At 48.5% G+C, this 22,788-nt stretch overlaps 1 protein-coding gene across 7 annotated transcripts in view; it reads left to right on the top strand.

The window, feature by feature from the left end:
• The first annotated feature begins 3,196 nt into the window (after positions 1-3,196).
• ATP11C (ATPase phospholipid transporting 11C (ATP11C blood group)) overlaps positions 3,197-22,788 on the top strand; it is a 57,958-nt gene continuing 38,366 nt past the window's right edge. For 6 of the 7 annotated variants that reach the window (XR_012634388.1, XM_074915558.1, XM_074915563.1 and 3 more), the window contains exons 1-2: positions 3,197-3,337; positions 21,772-21,891. Coding sequence is in view for 6 of the 7 variants with exons in the window: in XM_074915558.1 (XP_074771659.1) it covers positions 3,311-3,337; positions 21,772-21,891 (147 nt within the window). In the remaining variant the exon portion in view is untranslated. Of the gene's footprint in view, positions 3,338-12,780; positions 12,823-21,771; positions 21,892-22,788 lie in introns of those variants that run through there. The other variant, XM_074915559.1, reaches the window with a different exon arrangement.

The following is a 22,788-nucleotide window of genomic DNA, read 5'->3' as shown; positions in this document are numbered from 1 at the left end:
AACCATGCGAAAAAGTGTTGTGGTTTTTTTTTTTTAAAAAAAAAAAAAAAAAAGCAGTGAGGGATAACGTGTGTCTACAGGTTAGTGGGGCGGCTGGCTCTTACCTCCTGCTAAACTACCTGCTAGGAACTGGGGTTAAAAAGCCCCCATCGCTGTGCACATTAAAAACAAAGGTTACAGGATGTGAAAAATATTTTGTGAAAGGATTTGGTGGACTCTCTCTAGTTGTGACTAGTGCATAGCAATCCCTCAGGTCACTCTGATCATGGCCTGGTTGGCAGCCTTCTGAGAGCTTATGTGATGTACTAGATAACTAGTTTTTGATGCTAGTTGAAGTGGTGATGGGTCCCAGCTGAGCTGTATTGTGGAAAATTCTCCCTGGGACCTGCCCCTTGTGGTCCCCTTGCCATGGGCAGGGCATGCCTGGATGCAGGATTTTGATGTTCCCTGTGCTGTGTTTGTTATTTACACAGGGACAGGCTGTTTGTGACATTAAAAGTGAATTAAAACCAGATTCCCTTGTAAAAGACCTGTGAACTGACGCAGTTCCTACCAGATCAGCAGCTGAATCATGCAGGCTTTTACAGGGTGTGAAAAAGCCCAGTCAGGGCTGTTTTGCTTTCTCTCTGTGGGATAGTTTCTGCTGAGGTCGAGGTTTCGCTGCCCCAAGGCCACTGTGTCAGCAGCAAAAGGGGGGATGACAGTAGCCTTGATTTCTCCAGTGAAATCATGCCTTTGGCTGTGCAGGGTAAGTACGGAGATTTGATGGATTTAAATGGTCCAGTCCACAGCAGGAGACTGGTTGTGCTCTGGGTGAGTATGGAGACCAAATGTGCACCTGTACCTGCTTCCCAGCTGTGTTGACTTGCTTGGACTTGCTTCGTCTGGGAGCTCCCTGGAAGAGGGTCTCTCTGACACTGTAGCCGCAGCTGCTCTTGGCAATACATTAAAGTTAATTACCTACCTATAATGCTTAATTCCATAACACAGCCTAAGTCTTGCATTTTAGTTCTAAGTCCATCAAACTTTTTAAAAATAGACAGCAGCATTTCAAACTCAACTGGATAAGAGCAGCAATTTGTACAGCATGGGAATCATAAAAACAAGTGCAGCTGCATCTACTGCAAGAGACAAGTTGGTCTCTTCTGCTGGTGAGACCAAGTTCCCTTCTTGCCAGTTAATGCAGGTGAGAGATGAGGGGTAACTGCACCTGTAGGAATATACTGTAGAAGGGAAGAATATAGTTAGGATTTTTTTCTACTGGGCCAGGTCAGTCAGGCTGCCTTGGCCTTTGGAAACACACAGGCGCCTGGCCCCAAAGGTTGGGTGGTTCATCGGGCATCACTGTTCTGTCCAACATCCACTGCAGGGCACTGCTGTAGGAAAAATGTCTGAGAACAGCAACTCCCTTTTCTAGCCAACACAAACAAGCTAGAAAAACATCAGAAAAGTAGTGCAAAAGCTGCAGTGTAGTGCTGATTCAAGTTTAGTTCTTTGTCACTGTTTTGTGGAGGAGGGAAACTGGCTAGGCATTATATTAAGATGTTTAACAATTTCCATTCATTATTTTAAAACGTGTATTCATTATTTTTAAATGTGTTTAGAACTACCTAGCATTGTTTTCTGGTTTCCTCTGTTGTGGTTAGGCTTTTGTGTGGAAAGGTAAGTAGCCGCACAGCTGCAGGGAGAATAGTGGAAATGTTGTATTAGGGATTGGGGTGAGGGCTGGCTGTCCCCTTGGGAATGCTGCCTTGCTCAGCGGGGATGTTGGAGCCTGTACTGACCCACCTACTGCTGCCCTGGGATAACTGGGGTTAAAAAAAAAAAGCCAGCAGGTTCCTGCCTGTCTGACATCTGACTGCTATTTTAGTGTTGCCCAGGCAAGCTTTCTGTGTGATCTTAGATATATCATACTGTGTAAAACTGCCAGACAGTCGGTGCTGAAGTAGAGCAAAAGTGACAGGTTTTAGCCTTAGTAAAATCAATACCATACTATTCTTGCTTTCAAAATGCCAAGTGAAAAATCTCTGTGTATTCCAGGTCTCTTGAAGCTGCAGCTGCTCTCTGGGCCCAGTCATGGTGCAGCAAGGTGAGTTTTGCCCAGTTTCCAGGGAGAAGCCTGCTTTTAAAATAGGAGCAACCCAGGCTGCTGAGATGACAGTGGCTCCTGGCTGGTGGGTGCAGCAGCCTGCCTGCTCCTGGACATCCTCAGGGCTGCCAGTGAGGGACAGCACCAGGCAAACTCCCTGCCCTGCGCTGTTGCAGAGACTATTGCTCCAGAAAAGGGTGTTTTATTACCAGGCAGTGTCAAAAACATAATAGAAAAAAAAATGTAGATTTTGTTAGGTTACATCTTGTATTTCTCAGTTTTGGTGGCTTATGTGGAAATAAATATTCTTGTGCTCTGTGCCCTCTTGACCAGGGAGATGTTCCCTCAAGGAAGCTATTTCAGATGAGTGTGGCTTCCACTCCTGTGCTATCCCAGCCCAGAGGGAAGAGGCTGCTGGTTTGGGCTGTGTGCTGCCGGAGGCACTGGGGAAAGCTGGGCAGTCGTGCTGGGGAGCTGCAGACCTGCCCCAGGGGTTAGGCTGGGCTTGCTGGCTGGCAGGTTTAGCCACCCAGGGCAGGGCCTGAGCAGTGTTCCGGGGATGTGCGGGGAGCCTCCTGGGAAGAGTTTGCAGTAGGAAAAACACCAGGGGACCCTAAAGACCTTCTGTGGTCAGTCACGACTCGGGGCGGGGGGGAAGTGCTCCAAGGTGTGTTTATGATATTTGCTTGAGCATCAGGGCAATGACTGGACTTTCGTACCTGAGGAGGACTGGGAGGGAGGCGACATGGCGGGGCTGAATTAAATACAAATTGTACCCAGTGTCTACCCACGGCCGCGCTCCGCTGAGGGGCTGGGAGGCGGGCGGGGGGGTCTGCCCAGAGGCTCTGGGGCTGCAGGGACGGCGCTTCCCCAGGGCCCTTCCCCTCCGCCGGGTCACTGGGCCTCGGGCCGGCGCCGGGGGCCCCGCGGGATCCCCGTCCGGGGGGCGCGGGGTCTCCCCGCGGCGGGCCCCGCACTACAGCTCCCAGGCTGCTCCGGGGCGGGCGGGCGGCTCCCGCCTCCCGGGCGCGGCGGGACAAAAGCGGAGGCGCGGGGGAGGCGCCGCCAGCCGAGCGCGGCCGGGCCGGGCCGGGGCAGGGCGGGCATGCGGCGGGGCCTGCGGGCAGCCTAGGAGCCGAGCCCCGGAGCCGAGCCCCGCGGCCGAGCCCCGCCGCGCCGGGCGATGCGGCGGTGAGGGCGGCGGGGCCGGGCGCCGCCGCGATGCTCCGCCGCAGCCTCAGCCGCTTGGTGAGTACGGGGGGGCGGGAGGTGTGTGTGTGTGGGGGGGCACGGCGGGAAAAGTTCGTTATGATTTAATTTTGGTTTTTATTTTAGCGGATTTGTTTTTCTGGGGTGTCGGGGCGGGAGGGGGACGGGGCGCATCCCCGCGGCGCTCCCGGCCCGCTCCTGCCAGCCCTCCCTTGCGAAACCGCCGGGTAGGGCCCTGCCCGCGCTGCGGCTCTTCACAAGAAGTTGGCTTTGCTATGAAAGCCCAAACCTCTTCTTTTTTTTTTTTTTTTCCCTTTTATCCTCAAAACCTAGAGGCGGGGACTCCTCAGTCCCTGGAAGCACGCACCCAAAATCGCGTGGTTTCAGGGCGGGCGAGCTGCAGGGCAGTTGTCAGGGTGCTGCTTTTCCACCCGCTCCGTGTCCCCAAATACGCTAAAAACCCCGGTGCCACATAAGCCGCTTAGAGATTTCCCCGTGACCTCATTGCTTGGCCTGAACTCTATAATTACTCATTTTTAACTCTTCCACAGCAAGTGTGGTAAATCCGGTGTTTTAACGTAATTTCGGGAGCTTCTGTTTGTTCAGCCCTGCCGTTTATTGCGCAGTGCGTAGTTAACAAAGTTCCTTGAGTTTAAACAGCAGGCGCACGTCAGTCGAGCGGTGGCTACACCCTTGAAGGTGCAGGAGCTGTTTCTTGAGGCTCTTGGCACCCGGTTACCTGCCAGAATAATGGGCTCTGCCTGCGGCTGTCCGCAAGGCCAGAACCACTGGCAGATGTATTTTCATATTCACTTTTGGTTTTGAGGAGGCGTTTGTGCCAGATATCCAGATTTTCAAGCACGAGGGACTCTAATCTCTTCTTTAAGTCCGAAGGTAGCTCTGCAGCAGGTCGGGGGGGAAAAATGGTTAATTTTCCCATTTGTAGGTAATGTTTCTGTTGAGGGTTTGGGATTAGCCCTGTAGAGAACACACCTACTGCAACTATTGTTTTGCAGCCCCGGGACAAATGTTATCAGAACATGGTATCGCTGCAGTGGTATCAGTGCTGTTTCTGACTTTGATGGCTTTGAATTTAGCTCTGCCTTGTGTTAGTGCTTCCTACCCCGCCCTTGCAGGAGGCTTTTTCTGTGTTGTATCCGGAGGCATTTGGGGTGTGAAGCATCTCCACTGAGTTCAGCAAAAAAGCTTTTTTAAGGTGTCTTCCTCCCATGAGCAGGTACCCGTGGAGGTATCTGATTGGGCTCCGGCTCTAGCATCTTCCTCGCCTGTGAAGTGTGACCCCTGCGCTGCCTGGTGGTCCCGCCACCTCTTGCGGTCCCTCAGCATGGGGAGGGGATGCGCACTGCTGCTGGGGTGTGATCCCCACTGGAGATGGAGAAGAAACAGTCCTGGTCACTGAGCTTGGCTATTTCCGACCACTTTGTTCAGGGCAGCTCATGTTTGAAAGGTTAGTTTTCTGGTTAGAGAAACAGCTCTGCTCAGGGACCGGAGCAGTGCATCAGGGTGTTTGTAAGTGGCATTTGAGCAGCAACGAGCTGTTGCTTGTTATCAAGCTAGTGCAGGTGTTCCTGGCCTTGGGCAGATAGAGATCCCACCACCTGCTGTCCTGCTGCTGCTCTGCCCCAGCCCCACAGGGTCTCCCAGGAGGTTTGGGTTGATCCCCCCTCCTGCTCTGTGGGAGGAGGGGACAGTCTGTGGCAATCTCCAAGGAGGTGTCCCTAGGCTGCTGTCTTGCCCTCGGCCCTGTATGGGTGGCATGGGTCTTCAAGCGAGGCTCGTCTTGTGGCTGAGGCATTGCAGAAAATTCACCGCAGTTATTAAAGGCTGCAGATTATCTGACACTTAAGATCCCATAAGGCTACTCAGACAAATGTCACCTCTCCACGGTGTGGTCTCTGCCAGAGGCTCATAAATACCAACGGATATTAAAAATCCTGTTTTCAGATGTATTTCACAGCTTAGACATGATGGATGTGCCTTGCCCTGTCAACATGGCACTTACATTGCTCCCTTTCTTCCTATAAACTATCCTGGATGGGGTGTGAAATGGGGTGGTAAAAAGAGCAAGAAGGGCAGAGTGGTGTATGTGGGTCTGCTCTGCCACCCTGGGGTACAGAATGATGCTTTCTGCAGAAAAAAAATTGGATTCTCAACTTCAATTTACACCACTGAAATCATTCCTGCTGAAAGAAGGAAGAGTGGGGCTGGGATCGCTGCGGGGAGGCGGGATTGAATTGCCACAGTTAATCCACTTTCAGGAGATACTGTCAACTTGAAATATAACTTTAATTCTTTTTTGGAGACGGATTCTGGCATTGGAGTCTTATTTTTAGTCTCATGCTACTTGTATGGCTGTTGTGGGGAGGATGCAGGAGTAGAGTGGGGAAATCTGTTGGTGACTGGGGAGGGATTGGGTCCATTTTATGCTGGGCTCCTTGCAGGACTGGGGTGAGCACTGCCCACTTTCAAAACTCACTTGACAGATGCCTGGGAAACGCGGGTTCCTGTGCTGTGCATCAAAGACAATGTGCTTTTTTTCCTTAATTACTTTTCCTGGATTCTTCCAAAGCATGCAGACAGCTGTGCCGCCAGCCCACAGCTACACCGCAGTTCTGCCGATGCCGTGGAGCTGGTGCCAATTCGGGCTGTTGTAAGAACTAAGAAATGCAGGAAGAAAAGTTACCGAGGACCCTGTTTTCAGTTTTTTCCCCATTTTCTTTTATTTAAGGCCCATCTGGAGGCGAGCCCTGGGAGCTGTTTCACTCTTCACAGCACGGGAAGGCTGGGACAGGGAAGCACCCTGGGGTGCTCACCCTTCTCTCAGGGTAGCTGGTGTTGGATAGGCCTGTGGGCCCGTGCTTGCCCATTGTGGCATTCTTGTCTGGGTCTTTTGCCTCTGCAGTTAATGCGGGTCCTCACTCTGGTATTTTCCTATTCTTGTTTAAAACTCAGGATAAGTAAGAAAGAAAATAACAGTTTGTAATTGGGAGCAAAATTCTTCATCCAGTGCAGTGTCTAACAACAGGACTTTAGTTGTGTTATTCCCTTTTAATTAAATACTTTGGGGCCTGATCCTCTTTGCAGCCCGTGCCCTGGTAAATCCCTGGTGTTTAGCAAGTGCTAGGCTGATCGTGAGCTGATGGCTCTCAAGAACATTTGCTTGACGTTGGAGGAAAGAAGAGTCCTCTTAGACAGGTGTGTTTGTCCCTGGGCTGGACCCGTGTTGGGATTTGGTGTCTCTGCCTTGTTGTAGGCTGGTAATGATGTTCCCTTGCTGGTTTCCTGGGCAGCTGTAAGTGATGGAGGTACCCACAGGTTGTTTAAGGAGCTGTGTGGGGTCCTCTGCTGTCCCCACCCCCTCCCTGGGGCTTGTCAGCTCCCCTGGGTAAGGACCTGTCCCTTGGTGTCCCTGCTGGAACACCTCGGGCTTGTCCCCTTCACAGCGGAGGGATGGTAAGGAAAGCGAAGAAGGTTTGTTTTGTGCAGCACTAAAACCAGGAGCTGCCTTTCTAACCGACCATTACTCTTAATTTGCATGCTTGGTGCTGCTTTCATGTGGAGCTTTTCCATCTGGGGCTCATTTTATCTAATTGAAAAAAAATTGCATGCAAACCGCCATGAGGCAGGGTTACAGGGGACGGGCAGTTGAGGCTGAGCTCTAATGTCATCTGTAGCTTTGTCACTTCTGTGGGACTGTCCCAGCCAGGCTCCCTGGGCTCTGCTTTGCCACTTGCTTTGCATCCCCCAGCTGCACCTGCCATGCTGCTGGTGTTCTGCAACTGCGGGGAAGGGTTTCTCTCATTAAAGTGCTTGAAAGTGTCACAAATTTCTTTTCCAAATCCGTACCCTTCCTGAAGGGGCAGGGGGACTGCTCCTGTCCCTGCAGGTGGGGGCTCACGTGCACACAAGTGATGCCTGGTGTGAGATTTGAGGCTCCCTTTGGGCTCTGCTGTAGTTTTGCAAAGCCCCTTTTTGAAGGTTGTCTCACCCCAAGTGCCCCCCCAGCCCCACAAACTGGGCATGAAGGCTGGTGCTGCCAAGGCAAAGGGGTCTGGGTGAGGATGCCCCACCGCAGGCAGAGCCATTTGCAGGGCCAGCGTGGTGGTTTGTCCCATCGTGTTCACAAAGCCTGGCCTGGCCCCTTTGTGGAGGAACAGAGGAAGGAGAAGGCTTGTGTTGACTCAAGAGGTGTGTGCCAGATGTTTGGGACACAATTTGAGCCTGGGAAGGAGCAGGGCAGATGATGATGCTGAGCCCTGTGGGACAGGTCCTACCTGGTGTTCTACAGGAAAATACCCCTGTTGAGACCTATTCATATGGCAGAAAATAAGAAATGGCCCAAAGTCACTTTTTAGAAGGGAAATAAATTCCCTGTTGGTGGTAATGAGGGGCAGGTGGGGAGAGACCCTGGGGTGCACCGGACAACATGGGGTTTGACCACCACCAGCTGCCGCCCACCTGGACCCTGCCCAGCTCGAGGGGATGCTGGAGTACGTCTTGTGGGAGATGTCTGAGTCTGAGGTGGAGGATGCTGATTTACACTCTCATCTTTAGTTTTTGCAGCAAATGTGTAATAAAGTCTATTTTGGGACACAGAGCACATCTGCGATTTTCTTTCACTCTTGCTTTTTTTTTAGAGAGTGTGAACCAAACATTACAGTGTGTGATTGCAGTTCCTATTCTAATAAGAAAGAAGAGCATAGGTAGGAGTTGGAACCTTTGAGAATTGCTTTTTTTTTCCCTCAATCAAGCCATGTTAACACCTTGAGAGTGAGGCTGCATGTCAAATACCTTGTACCTGACTGCCAACTTCCGCAAGAAGCGTTTTGCTTTCGTTAACGTGACAAAAACCTGCAAGCAGTTAAGGTTGGGGCTGGGCTGTCTCCATGACACCGGGTGGCAGTTCTGCTTAGAGAAATCCCACACTTCAAAAGGGTATGGATTTTAATGAAACAACTTGAATTTTTCATGAATGTCGCTAGAATTTATTTTGTAATGTGTATTTAACATGACAATGGTGTTTCATGTGCTCAGGGCCAGTTCCCCTATAGCAGCCACAGGGCAGACTGTGCTTGACCACAGAGAAGACAATGGAGGCTCAAACTGGGAAGCCAGAGCTGCAAAAGGCTCTTCCCTGGGGCTGCAATCCCTTACTGATGCCACTACTCTCGAAAACAGGAACACAGGAGTTTCTCAAATTCCTGTAACCATTTTTCTTTAATGTTGCAAAGCAGTCTCCTAACTGTAGCCTTATTCCCAGGAATAGCTCAACCATTTGGCTAAAAATAAATAAAAATAAGTCAAAAAAACCCCCAGCCTTGGATAAGCAGCGGCATGTAAATGTTCACATGTGTGGTTAAAGTTTGGAGAGGTTAGAAACTGCTGTAAGGAGGGACTGGAAAGCACCGGTCAAACATTAATGATAAATGGTGCTGCCAATTAAACCAGCGGTGTGCAGAAACTTTTCTGTGGTAGAATAACATATGTCTCGAGACTATTTCATTCTTCATTCAAAACCATTTTTGTCTCCTGTTGGTATTTTGCTAAGAATAATGATTGTCTGGTCTATGCAGGGAAGGTTTGGAACTAAACTGACTTGAGTTGCAGTTGAAGGCATGGCAATTTGCTTTTAACAATAAAAATTGTAAAAGCAAACAGACTATTAATAGCAGGCTTTTCAGCCTTGCCTTTAACTTCATCCTGTTGCCTTTGGTTTATGCACTTCCTCCAATTAAAACTGCTGTTTTCTGGCTGTAACTGTTGATGTCCTCTCTGGTGGAGATATTTTTTTTTATATGTTAGGTAAAAGTAAAGCTGGTGGGGCAGCATTACTGGAGTGTCTCAGCCAGAAGAAACCTTCACACCAAAATTAGTTGTTCTGTCAGTGACTGGGGTTTTTTTTGTGATGCAGGCTGGGTCCCTGTGAGCATCTTCTTCCTGTGGTACCCATCTCTTATGTGTAGTGGTGTGCAGCAGAAAAACAGCCTTTGGCTGTTAATTCCTTGGAGCGTGGGACTCTGTGTCCCCTTGGGGGACTTCAGTCTGCTGTCTTTGCTGAGAAAATGCAGGGGTGGCCAAGTGGGGGGGACATCCCTTGTGATACCTAGGGCCAAGATGTGACTGCTGGAGGAGCTGCCATCGCAGGGGTGAGTCAGCCCAGCTGGGATGTCTGGGAAGGATGAATTTTCCAAGCAACTTGGACATGGGATGACTGAGTGCACTGTTAACCCATTTGCCTTTACTCGAAAACGTTTGCTTGGGGGGTTTTTCAAGGGAGTTTCCTGCATTTGTGTGTAGGAAGTGGGTGCTGAGGCCTGAGGGCAGCATGGAGGGTTTTCCTGCATGGCTTCCCCTGGCTTGGCTGGTCCCTTTGGTGGCCTTTTGCCCAAAAGTGTCCCCCAGGTCTCCCACTGAGCCCTGCCCAGGGGAGCAGGCGGCAGCTCTTGCCCTGTGCCGGGACAGGCTATCCCGAGGTTATCTTGGAGAATACCTTACCTATGGGTTTAGACTGAAATCTGCTCCTTGTTGCTCATCTCAGAAATATTTGTGTGCTTGCTGAGGTCTGATGTTGGGAAGGATGGGCTGGTTTTTGCCTAGCAGGTTTTGCCAGTGCTATACACAGGGTGTTGTGGACTTCACCCGCCCATGCTCTCCCCAGCATCCAGACCTGAGCTCCGAGATCTGCCCCTCCCCAGCTCCCTCATCTCTTACAAGCAGACAATATATTTATATATTTTTTCTATTTTAATTACCAAGTCATATTGACATTCAGTGTTTTTTATTATTATTTTTGCTGTTTGCCCAGAGATTTGCAGCTTTCTCTAACTTGTGGGGACAGTGCAGATGTCGAGCTACAGGCAGGACTGGTCCTCAGCAGCTCAGGGTGCTGGGCTGTGGCTATTTCTGCCCACTGCTGATTAGCCGCTGTTGCACAGAAGCCTCCTGCCACTGGGCTGCTGTTGGCAGCCAGCGCTGTATGAAGGGACGTGTTGGTGAAGTGTGATGTGCTCAGACCATGAGGCCTTTAGGGACACTGTGCCAGGCATAAAGTGTCCTGCTCGTTGGAAATGGGTAATAAGGATACTGCTGCTCACATTGCTGATGATTGTAAGCCAATTATTTTATTTTTTAATTATTATATAATAATAATTATATAGTAGTTTCGCTATCCTGTCTCCCTACACCCTTTCCACAGGCTGGCTCTACAACCTTAAGGCAGCTAACCATCACACTGCAGTTTACCAAATTGGTTTGAATTATCCAACATCCAACCATCTAGTTGTTCTAGTGTTTCCCTGAATTGGTTAACTTTTGATTTGGGCAGTTAGTATTTTGCTTTTTGCAATAAACTTGTCTCCAAGACTTGTGCACAGAGCTGTTACGTGGGCTGCCATCACCCTTTTGTGGTAGGAGAGCGATGCTGGTAGTAGCTGTACGCCACAGGGGGTGGGCAGTGATGGCAAACTGTTTTAAAGCTTGATTACTAACTTGTAGCCTGGGGAAATGGTGAAGCTTTCCTGTTTTAAAAGGTCTCCTTGGGCTCCTGCCCTCACCTGGCTCCTGCCTGGCAGCCTGCGTCAGGAAGAGCCTGTTCTGCCTGGAGGCTGCAGTGACTTTTATGTATATATATGCATTAAATATACATGTACACAATATATATGCATTAAATATGCATACATGCAATATATATAGGTGCATTAAATATATATATATATATTTATTCTTGCTTATGAGCTGTTTTTTGGGCTTAGCCAGAACCCAGAGAGCTGCCGGCCGATGGTTGGCACAAGGCACCATTTGATGGCTGTAAAGTGCATTTGGATATCGAGCTGTGTGCCCACAGGCAGGGTGACGGGGCTGGGTGGGGAGAGGAGTCGGCTGGTGCCCTCACCAGGGGCTCGCTGATGGAAGGGAAGCAGTCCTGGGTTATACTTTCTGTTCCCACTGTTTTTCATGCTCTCATAGGGATGCTCTCTGCTACAGATACTGCTTAGAACCAATACTCTGTAAATTTTAGCTCCTTATGCAGTCCCCTCCATATATAATTTGCAGTATGTCCGTGTCTCTTGTGGGCACCTGTTGCATCTTGCTGACTCCGGTTATTTTTTTTTTCCCAGAACTTTAGTCATTTTGTTGGAGATGGAATTCCAACCAAAGCCAATTTAGCCTAAAAGCATGCCTGCTCTTGACATCAAGCCATAATTGGTAGCGTTTGTAGTTCAGAGACATTTGTCCTGCTCTCCGTAATGAAAGCATAATGCATTTATTTTTGATCTGGCTGTTTGTAAAGGGCTTTTTGTTTTCTTCCTGCAGCAGAAAGAGGGATAAGCACCTGTGAGGCTATCGTAGCTGAGTATTTTGAGAGCAAATCGGGCTTCGTTATTTTTGTTCACAACTTGAACAAGATTCTTATTAACCTCCTTTGTGGCCTTGCATGAGTAATGCTTTGCTGTGGGCTTTTTGCGCTGTAATTTCAGCTGGATTTTGCAGGTTCTGTAGGTGACAGGGCCCTTGGTCTGGCCCCAGCCTTGGTTTTGTAAGGTAGTATCTGGAGGGCTTGGTAATTTCTAGCTGTGTATTTTAAAAGGGTCAGCAAGCAGTCTTTGTGTGGCCTATCTTAAAGCATACTGTACACCTTAATAAGATTTTATAAGACTATTAAAGTGGGAAACAGGCAATGCTTACTTGGTAGATGTAATTTGTTTGCAGTATTGTAGCAAATACACTGATATGTGAAACGGAGGGATCCTATTTTGTACAGTAAAGGATCTAGAAAAGCTGAGTAAGGTGTGCAACAGGCAAGACTAGACAATTTGAAGCATTTCTTTGGTATTGCAATCCAAGATCTTTTCAGCAGTAATAAAAATTAAGTACTGCTAGACTGCAGCAATGCTGTGCTCCATTGTCTGAGTCTCAACTGGCTTAAGAGGGGAAAAAAAAATCTCACTGCCGGGAAATTAAATGTAGGGGAAAAAAAAAATCACTTTGTGAGCAGCCCTGCCATCTTTTATTATGATTTCTGTGTAATTCCTCCCCAGCGTTTGCACAGAGCCAAGTGGCTGCTGCTGGTAGGGCCTGGGGTGATGTGAGGTCCTGAGTGCTGCCTCCGGGCTGGGGGGCTCAGGCTGCACTGGGGGCACCAGCTCAGCAGCAGCCCCTCTCTTACAGGGGCTGCAAAGCCAAGTTTAAAATGCAACATTGATTTTTTTTTTTTTTTTTTTTTTTCAACTTGCAGGGTGGTGTTTTGCATGCCAGTTGTTCACTCTGAGTTGTGGAAGGTTTTTATTCTGAATTTTTGTTTCCCTCTTCCTTCCAGCTCACCTTTTCTTATAAATGTTTGCTCAGGGAGGGAGCGTAGTAAGATTAACTGCGATGCCCAGAGGGCTGTCGTACTTGTATCAGCCAAATTAACATTGTGGAGTACATAATTTCCGCAGGGTGGTTTCTTGCAGTGAAGTTGAATGGATGGAAGTGGGATTTTCCACTTGACAAGTACCATTCTGGTAAGTGCAGGGTGGGAAGATCAAATGTGCAGAGAGGAAATCTTGGGTGAAGGAGCTTGTCTGGATAACTGTGAGATTAGGAACGCCCTTATCCTGGTCCTTGTCTAGGGAAAGCGACTGGTGGGATGGGGATGGCTGTGAGTCATCTCCTGGGATGCTGCCCTGCTCTCCAGCACAGGATGGGCTCACATCTGCAACTGTCAGTGCCGGGATGAACCACACTGAAACCCCTCGTGCACCAAGCCCAGCATCCCAGGGCTAGCTTAGACCTCATCTTCAGGTCCCTGTGGATAAGCAGATATCCCTCCTGGTGCAAAACTGGCTTGCTGTGCTGCTGGCGTTGCTCGGCATGGGTGCTTGGTCAGCCCCGGGCAGTGCGTGCTTTGCTGGAGCTGCTCTGCAGCTATGTTACCCAGCCCGGCAGGAACACGAGCCAAAAGGATTTCCTGAAGATAAACAGTTCTAGGCCACATGTTGAGGATTTCTCTCCTGACTGGGTGGGTTGCACTGATCCAGTATCCTGGTGTAACTGTGCCTGTGGCCACAAGGATAAATCTGTTGTTTACCTTAGTATCTGGAGGTGCAAATACTCCAAGTGGGGTCTGTGGAGCAAGGGGTGAAGTAGGTGACTTCTCCTCTCCTGCTACTTCTCTGAAAACGTTTATCTGCAGTACAGCAAGGGGAGGGTTAGAAAATCACAGCTTTTACTTTTCTGGAGTGGAAAAACAATCTGAACCAGCGTGAGTGAGTGGCATGGGGGAGACTGGGACCTCGGGTTACCCATTGCAGGGGCTGAGGGCACCCCGTGATGCTGGTGCAGGGCTCAGTCACCCCATGGTGCCGGTGGGAGCCTCAGCCATCTCCTGGATCTGCCCTCCTGTCCCTCCCGGTGACTCTTGTGGGAAGTAGGACAGCCTACAGCCTCCCTGGGGCAAAGCTTGGCCTGGGGGGATGCGGGTTGGGCAGGCCTGGGTACTAGCCCTTGCTTCTGGGCTGCTGTGGTGATGCACACCCTGGCAAGGGGGTCTGCAGCCTCTGCCCTCGGCGCGTCAGCAGCTGGGGCGGGGGGGGTCGCTTCCCGGAGGAAAGGGAGGAAACTGCTCTGAGAAATGGACTCCTGGCTGGTCAGCCAGCAGCCTGGCTCTGAAATGCTGGGAAAACTTAAAAAGGGGCAAAATGTAGGTAGCAGAGGTCAGAGTAATGTCTGGCCGAGCTGGGATGCATAACATAGTATTTAGGGGTTATTTTTTTGTTTCCATAACTGAAGAGCTCAGGCTTGGGGAAAACCAACAAATTATAGCTCTGCTGGCTGATGCAAGCATTGACAATTGCAAACTCGGAGGTTTTTTTCCCTGTTTGTTCTTACTTTAATTTTTGTCAGGGCAAATCACTGCTCTGGAGAGCTTGCTGCCCTGCTGCCAACGAGCAGACATATGCGCACAGCTTGAGCTGGGGAAAGGACGGAGGAAGAGGTTTGAAGACGGGAAGACCTCGTTGTATTTGCTTTGTGACCTCTGCAAAACATTTGGCTCTTATTCAAAGTCCTTTTTCTGTTCTTGAGTCTGAAGTGTTCCTATGAGCCTCAATTTTATATGCCGGCAGCATGCTGGTCAAACTTTTCTTTTGGACTGCCAAAAATAAAAATATGCTGCTTGTATTTCAAGATGAGTGATGGTTTCATAACCCTGGCTGCCAACAGGGCAGGGAAAAAAGTGTTGAGGTCCTGAAAAATTCCAAAGGTCGGTGGTTATGTCTGAACAAGAGCAACAGATTTTCCCCAAAACAGCAGCACTGAAGTAGTACTAACCCAATTGATATCTGCTGGCTTTGGTCTGGGTTTGGCTTTCTGCATTGTATGTGAACCTGACTTTCTGCAAAGTGCTGCTGAACTGAAGCTGTGATTACAGACGATGTGGCATATTTGCTGGGAAGATGCAGTACTGCGTGATTTGGGTGTAGACTGCTTACAGATGGAGAAAGAAAAACACAACCAACCAAACCAAAGAAGCTCTTTTCAGCTGTCACCCCAGTACACGGCGCTCCCCAAATCCGGGAGAGGGCTGGGCTCGCCTGGAAATTTATTATCTGGGGAAAAAACTTCTTGTATTTCCTCTCTCCACCCTTCTTGAATCTTTCAAGTAGCCTTTTCCCCTGTTCTTCCCACCCTCCTGTGTCTGTCTCTGGTTTTATTGGCGGCTTTATTGGGCCAAGTCAGCTTTTCCAGGAAGCTCAGCCTCATTGGGTTCTGCTGTTCTCCAGCCCATCGTCCTTGGTGAAGGTGACCTTCCTGCAAGCCCATATGGTGAGGCAGCATGTCCTTGGGACAGGGCGGGGGCATGGGGACAGGTTCTGGCTGCAGCCCTTTGTGTTGCTGGACACACCTCGACTTGCATTAAGGATGGTGTGATCTGGGTCAGTGATGCTCTGCTAGAGCATCTGCTGCTTTGTCATCCCCAGCAGGGACCAGGGACGAGGTCTAGGTGTTGAGCCCCATCATGTGTTGACCACGGTTTTAAAAAAAGCGTATTGGTCCTTTTTCTATGGCTCTTCTTTTGCTCTTGCTTGCTCTGGGGGCTTGCATGCTTACCCCTGCTGCCCTCCCTCATCTCAGGGGCCCCAGCAGACACTCCTTGGTGGTCCTGTTTTCTCTCTGACTGAAATACCAGTAGGAGCTTCGGCATCAACAGAGGAAAAGGGGTACTGTTTTAAATGTCAACCTTGTTTTCCCCAGGTACCAGACTTCTCTCTTCTACTTAGGGATGAGCAGCAAAAGTCCTCTCCAGTGGGAAGCAAGCTCGGAGCTGTGCTAACCTTCAGCCCTTTCTCTTGGACCTATGGGCTCTTAGTATTTTAAAAGCAATGTTGGTTTTTTTCCCCAAGGACAGTGCATGTTATCGACCTTTTCCCGCAGGTGTAGGGGAGAGCGGTGGGGTTGATCCCGATCGATGGAGTTCTCTCTGTAAATCAGAAGATCTGCCTAAAAATGTGGTCGGTGTGGGTAAGCATAGTCTGAGCTGCTAAATTATTAAGAGTTTTCTCAAAGCATCGCCTGTACTTGCATAGAAATGACTAAGAACAAAGAGTAATAGAAAAATTGGCAAGAAAAGTTTCAATTAAAAATATATCGGTTGGACAGTGAGGTTGGTGTGCTGAGCAACTTTTTGAGACTGCCGGACGGTTTGGGGAGGTTATGGTAAATTTGAGGAAGCTTTTTAAACTTGTGGATGTGGGGGTTTTTTGGTTCTTCGGGGATAAATGAAATGAGAGCTAGAACAGGCTGTTTTGGGAGGTGGTGTTATTTTTGCAGGCTTTTTTTGTAAATCAGGTCATCTTCTTTACTACTTTTATGATAAATGGAACAATATAGGAGTGACTAGACTTTAAACTATTCATAAGATCTAAGCTAAGTAATGTGATTTAATCTTTCTTCTGCATATATTGAATATAAGCTGTGATTTCATTCAAATGTTTGAGCTTTGTACTTGTACCATATAATTATCTCTACTTTTAGCAGATGGAGTTTTTGTTTAAAAAAAATGCCTGTGGTTTTTATTAGATCTCTTTTCTATGAGTTATTTGTTTTTACTTTGTGGCTTGAAGATATCTCCAGCAAACACGGAAGGAGTTTCTTTTGATTAGTAAGTTCTGGTTTAGGTGCTTTCTGAAACTGTAGTAAATCAAATGGTGGGTTGTTTCTTTTTTTGCCACTTTTTTTTTAATGGAAATGGGGCCAGCAGGTAGCACAGACACTTGTTTTCCATATGGGGGATATAATTAAACACTGTGTTTTGCAGCTGCCCTAGAAATAGCCCACTTAGAGTGGCTCCTTGTCAACGGCGGCTGCGGAGCACAGGTTCACCTCTCCTGTTGAACTCAGTCTAACTCCATTAATTTTTACCCAGGCTTGCTAATTTTTATCCAGGTTTGCATTATTGAGTGCTGACTGGGTCGTGTACAGGGTGCTGTGGTGGATTCCCAGAAATTTGGGAGGGTGGATGAAGAGGAGCCTCTCCGAAAGGCAGGCAGGAGCTGTTGTGCAGGGGCAGGACATCTTTGTGGGAGATGGGCACAGATGGAAAGAGGCACGAAGAGAGCCTTGCTCCAAACTCAGGAAAAGAATTTGGGGAGTGCTGTGGGCTGCAAATGTTATTCTGCCATCTCTGAGTAATGCTCAAGTCGTAAATGATGTTGGATCATTAGTTGCATCCATGGACTTTTTTAACCCTGGTCTAAGACTTTCAAATCATACCCATTCCCAACTCTTCAAAGAAAAGTTTATAGCAAAATGCCAAGCCTCAGCTGTCCTTCCATGGACATATTGATGTGTGTAGATGGGCTTTTAAAATTTGGATGACATAAGGAAATAGCCATTATCCTTGATGCCTTCTTTTTAGAACTGCTGATTCTGGCCATAAGCAGGCTTTTTGCAAAGTTAAAAGTACAGGGAGGTTGGGTTACATCAAAATATGTAACAAATACATGCTGTGTCTAAATTTCTCCATGGCATGAGGAAGGCTGTACTGCAGCAGCAGTGTTTTGCCCTGCCGTGCGTGCAGCAGAGCGTGTGTGCCCGCATCAGTGACAACGATGCGGTTTTTTATTACTGCAGCCTGGGCACCTGGTCCTGCCCAAGGTGGAAAGTGAAGATAGATAGTGAGCTGCCAACTCAGAAAGATGTTCCTGGCAGAACAGCTTCGCTAGCCGCATCTTTATCTCCTGTGATTTGTGTTTGGCTCTCTGGCTGTTATCTTCCAGCTGAGCTTCTTCAGGAGAAATCTGGTTTGGATGCTCTGCTGAAAGATTGACTTGCTGATGGTCTTGGGTAGATGCTGGGGGAGCTGGGCAGGAGCCCTGAACTGAAGCTTGAAATGTTGCATGAGACACTTGCATCTTTGGGGCTGGTCTTTGAATGATGCAAACAGGATAGTGACTCTTCTCAAAAACAGCTTCTGTGCTCTTTCCTCTCATTCCTGGGGTGTATGGTGTTCCCGGGGGTGCTGCTTTGTGCCTGTCAGCTGCTGGGAGCTCTTGTGAGTTGTTGGGGTGTGGTACGGCAGAGAGGGGACTGAGGTCACCTACCAGCATCCCCAAATCCTTGTGGCTTGGTGGGGAGATGCAGTGTGGCTCCCCACTGCGGGATCCCGAGGGCATGGGCAGTCTGACACTGCTGATCCCTACAGATAGCTCTGGTTCTCCCAGCACTTGTGCAAACATCATGCCTTGGTCAGAGGGAGGTGATAAAGTGCACATGAGGGGAATGCAATTGTTTATTTTCTTAAATAATCCTTTTGGAAGGCTTGTCTCTAAACAGCAGAAGAAACTGGATTTTGCTTGCACCAGCTGACTCCTGTGCTGTGGACCATGGGCTTTATAAAACCCCACCAGACAACGAGGCAGCTGATTGAATTGTATCCAAGTAATATTTTCTTTTTCTTTGCCATCAGAGTTAAAATTTTTGATGAAAGACGATTGGGAAAAGTTGTCTAAATCCTCTCACTGCTTAATTTGCATATTTTATAATTTTCCCAGAAGCCTGACAGTTACTCCCTAAATCTTTCAAGTCTCCAGTGAGAGCCATTATTAAGACTTAGCAATCTATTAGCAACCCGGTGAGCCGTTTGAGGTGAGCTTGTCAAAATAAGAGCTTTTAATTGCCAGGCTGAGCCAATGCTTCTTGCTGCCAACGTCATTGTGGTGTGTGCTCATTTTCTGGAGGTGGAAAAAGTGGAGGGATGTGGCGTGAAGCCTTCTAGCTGCTCGCATGTCTGCGTGATGGTGTGACACTGGGGTGGTTGAGGTGAGTGGGAAATGAAATGTCAGGAGTGGTGGGAGTCTGTTTATGCCACGTAGTGAGAACTTCTCCCTCTGCTGCCACCTCACAGGACTCTCATCCACCATGGAGGGGGTTTCTGTTGTCTTTGTAGGAGATACTTCAAATAAAGTTGAGGGGTGAAAGCCCACCTAGGAGTTGGTGGTGATAACTTGGTGGAAGGGCATAGTGGGCTTGGTTAGCTAACACACCACACCTAGGGTTTGACTTCTCTTCACATGCTCCAGGTTTTCTATGGCTAGTTTTGTGGAGTAAATACTTGTGTATGTTTTTCCAGGAGTGTTTTAATGTGAGCTTTGTCGCTTCTGTGCCAATGTGTGTGTGTGGAAAACCCTCACCCCTGCTCCTTCCCACAACTCTGCTGCAGCACAGGCAGGGGAAGCTCTCCCCATGCTGGAGGGATGCTTGCCAGGCATGCCCGGCTCCAGCTCCTGCCCGGGGACATGATGGAGACTTCAGGCTTGGGGACAGTCTGTCTCTGCTTACATGTCATGGCAGTGCCAGGGTATGTGGCTTCTCGCTCCTCGGGCACGGGTTGGTGAGACCTGTGGCTGCCACCTCCATAACGCAGCAGATACATCAGGAAACCTTTTTGGGTCTGGTTTCTAGTTCAGATGTTCCGTTTGCCAGCGGCAGGCAGTGGTGGTGAGCCCGGCAGGGCGGCCAGCCCATGCCGGGGTGGTGGCATTCCCTTAGCTGGGAGTGTGGGTCTGCACCATCTGTGTTTGGGGTGGGAGCAGCTACTGGGGTGCTGGTGGCTGCTGATGGCTCTTTGTCCGGGCAGCGCGGGGACACGGCACAGGGGTGTGAGAAACTTTCTTCTAATCTAAACATCTGCTGCTGGAAGCTTGAGGATGGCTGTAGTGGGAGCAGTCATCACCCCAAACCGGGTTTAGGCATGGTGTAAAAACATTTCTTTAATTAAAGATGTTGCAGGCATGGGTGGGGAGCAGGGGGAAGGGAGAGCTGGTGCTTCCTTTGGGCCGACCCTGCTCCTGGTGCAGCAGGAGCCGTTCAATTGACACTGCTCCAAGTACATAAATAAGTCTGGTTTAGATTATTTTAAATTTTTTTTCCACACTTTCCCCAAGCAGCACTTTATCCCAGGCCTTGCTGTCTAATTGTGGTTGTTTTCAGAGCACCTTTACTCTAGGTGGGTTTTACTTGCAGCTTGACAAGCTGCCTGCAGCGAGCCCTTCAGGCAACCTGGATGCTGAGCCAGACCCAGGGCACGCCAGGAGCATCCACCTGTGGTGGGCTGAGCCCATGTCGGGCAGCTGACACGGGATAGGGATTTGGCATTTTTGGCACCTGCCTTGGTGGGGTTTCCAAGCAAACAAGCTCTAGGGTTGAGGATTAGTAAGACTAAGTGGAGTATGAACAGTATTTGCTGGGTTTTAGCAGACCTGCTGCCTGCTAATGCCCTTGAATCATGAAAAGTGACAAATGTCTTCTCTGCTTATGTTTTAAAATCCAAAACCTTAACTCTAAGCCTCTAAACCTTAGCCTGCCCTAAGACAACCTTTTTTTTTCCCCCCACTCCAGCTCCTCTTAATGGGCATTTTCACTTTATAATTTTAGTTCAACCTTGCAAAATGCTTCTTGGTGCCAGCTGGGACTCCTCCCTTGGCTACAAGCATCTATGATAGGGATGCTTTGTTATATGCAAGGTGGAACCTGGACAGAATGAAAAGCTGATTTTTAAACTACTGAACAGTTTCGTTTCTTTCGAGAATAGACTTTTCTGATCCGTTGAGGACCTTGCATGTGCTGGGCAGCCCGGAGCTGGAAGCTGATGAAAACGGAGTCCACAGTGTTGCCCCATCCAGCCAAGAGCCTTCCCCAGGGCTGCAGACACTGGCAGTGACCTGTACTGCCTCTGTCTTGTCACAAGTTTCTAAGTGTTTTTAAATGAAGTTAGAGGAAGTTGGAAATTCGGTATTTAAGAGTTAGGTTTAAGTGGAAGAACAGTTACTTGCAGTATGTTCAGATACATTGTTTACTATATGTATTTTAACTCGCTGTCCGTTGGATTGGGAGGATCTGTCTTTAATTTGCTGGGTGCTGTGACCTCCCTGGGAAGCCTGCAAGGGCTGTGGGGATGGCTGGGTCTCTGCTAGAGCCCCGTGTTGCCGGTCACAAGCGTCTTTCGTGGCTTCGTGCAAGGGGTGCTCTCGTCCCACAGAGCTGCTCTGCTTCTCCTCTGAATTTATCCTGCTGTAATTCTCATCCTTTCCCTGGCTGCTGCAGAGCAGAGGGGCTATCATCGAGCCCCTGTGACACCAGGTTATCATCCGCTTGTGACATCTTGTTCTGCTTTAAAATAAAACCCCAGTATGACAAGCTGGCATCCGCAGTACCCTGCGTGCCTTTTTGAGGAGTTTGTGATGTGAAACTGTCTGCTTTGTTATTTCTGGTTTTGTCTGAGACTTTAAAATAGCAGAAGTACACTTTTTTGAAGCTAAATCCCAAGTTTGTGTGCAGCAGTGTGGTGAGGAGACATTTCACGTGGACTTGAGGATTTGACAGGAGAGCAAGCGTAGAGGAGGGTGCAGTTTCCATTGTCCTCTGTGGTGTCCTGGGGTAAAACCTGGAGCCGCTGTCGGAGCCTGAGGCTGAAGGAAAAGGTTTGCTGTGTGCAGGTAGGGCTCTCCTGGTTGGAACTAGGAAGAGATGTATCAAAGATAAATTATATTCCTAGTGGCTTGAAGTGCTTGATGAAGATATATTCTCCTTCAGGAAGGAAAAACTGCCTGGCAGATGGTCACAGGCTGCAAACACAGGCAGCAGATGGCCTGCATAGGGCAAGAGCGTGGTGGACACAAGCAATGACCTGCCCTGGTCATTGGTGTAGGACAGCCTGTGGTCCTGGGGGTTGGTGGCTGAGCAGCAGTGGGGACATCAGGTTACAAGCTCAGAATTGCCTTGGTTTTCCTAAATGACCTTACATGTGCCTCTTTGTTCTCTGTGCTGGAGCAGATAACTGAATTTTTGAGGTTCTGTTTGCTTTATTTCCAACAAACAGCTTGGTGCATTCAGAAGCTGGAAGCCATTAATACAAATATCCACCTTTTTTTCAGCTAGAAACTAATTTTTCCCTTTCCTGATTGCCCCGACAGTGTGCTGGGGAGGAGAAGCGGGTCGGTACACGCACAGTGGTGGTCGGGCACCGTCCAGTTTCGGAAACAGATGCGTATGTGGCACAGAAGTTCTGTGACAACAGGATTGTCTCCTCCAAGGTGAGCTTGCTCCACTTTTCCTGGTGCATCATGCACATGCATTCCCTGCTCGTGCATTCACCCTCAGTTTATTTGGTGGTTGGTTTTGAAATTGAGAAACTCTCAATTCCTCAAAGATGGATGTAAAGATCTGTTTGCAAATGGAGCAGCCTGATGCACACTTTACACCACAGCTCCAGTCTCTCTATTGGTCTTTTTTTCTTCCTATCAATCCCGGTGGGGGTGTGTACAAGTTCCTCTCTTCTAGACAGGATGAGGGCAAAGCGCATGGACACGTTAGTTTTGTAGGATGTTTTTGTTTGGTGTTTTTTGTTGTTTTTTTAATGTTTTCTGACATTCCCTTTGGGAAGAGAGGACAGGTTAAGTCTAATACAGCATGAGACAACAACAACACAGATTTGCAAAAGGGAGTGGGGATTATTTTATAAATGGACTGAAAAATAAGGTTCCCTTTTTTTTTGTTTCATGGGTTTTTTCTCTCTTGAGAGGACAAAAATAACCATGCTCTGTTTATCCCTTTGGATGAAAGGGGAAACATTCATACGGTATTAATGCAGCTTTTGTTTCTGGTGGAAAACTGCGATGACACCCATCTGCCTTCTGCTTTTTTTCCATGACATTCATGAAGCTATTTCAAAAGATTTGAAGCCGATTTGAGTAAAATATCAAACAAGTGGCATCCCATATTGTCAGCACAGCTGGATACATATTACACTGCTTAGGATTCATGATGCTCAGCATACACTTGGGCTTCAGTTTTACTGTACTTGAGCTGTAAGGGGGTTTCCCCTCTCCTTCCTGTTTTATACTGGTTGGATCTTACTTATTTTTGTATGTCTGTGCTCTCTGAGCTTATACTGGGGACAAGTCTAAGTCTAACCCTGTTTAACTTGTGTA

The sequence above is a fragment of the Athene noctua genome, chromosome 11, assembly GCF_965140245.1.
Source record: "Athene noctua chromosome 11, bAthNoc1.hap1.1, whole genome shotgun sequence".
Classification (NCBI taxonomy): Eukaryota; Metazoa; Chordata; class Aves; order Strigiformes; family Strigidae; genus Athene; species Athene noctua.
Note: the sequence above shows the minus strand (reverse complement) of the source record. Positions and strands in the feature narration are given on the sequence as shown.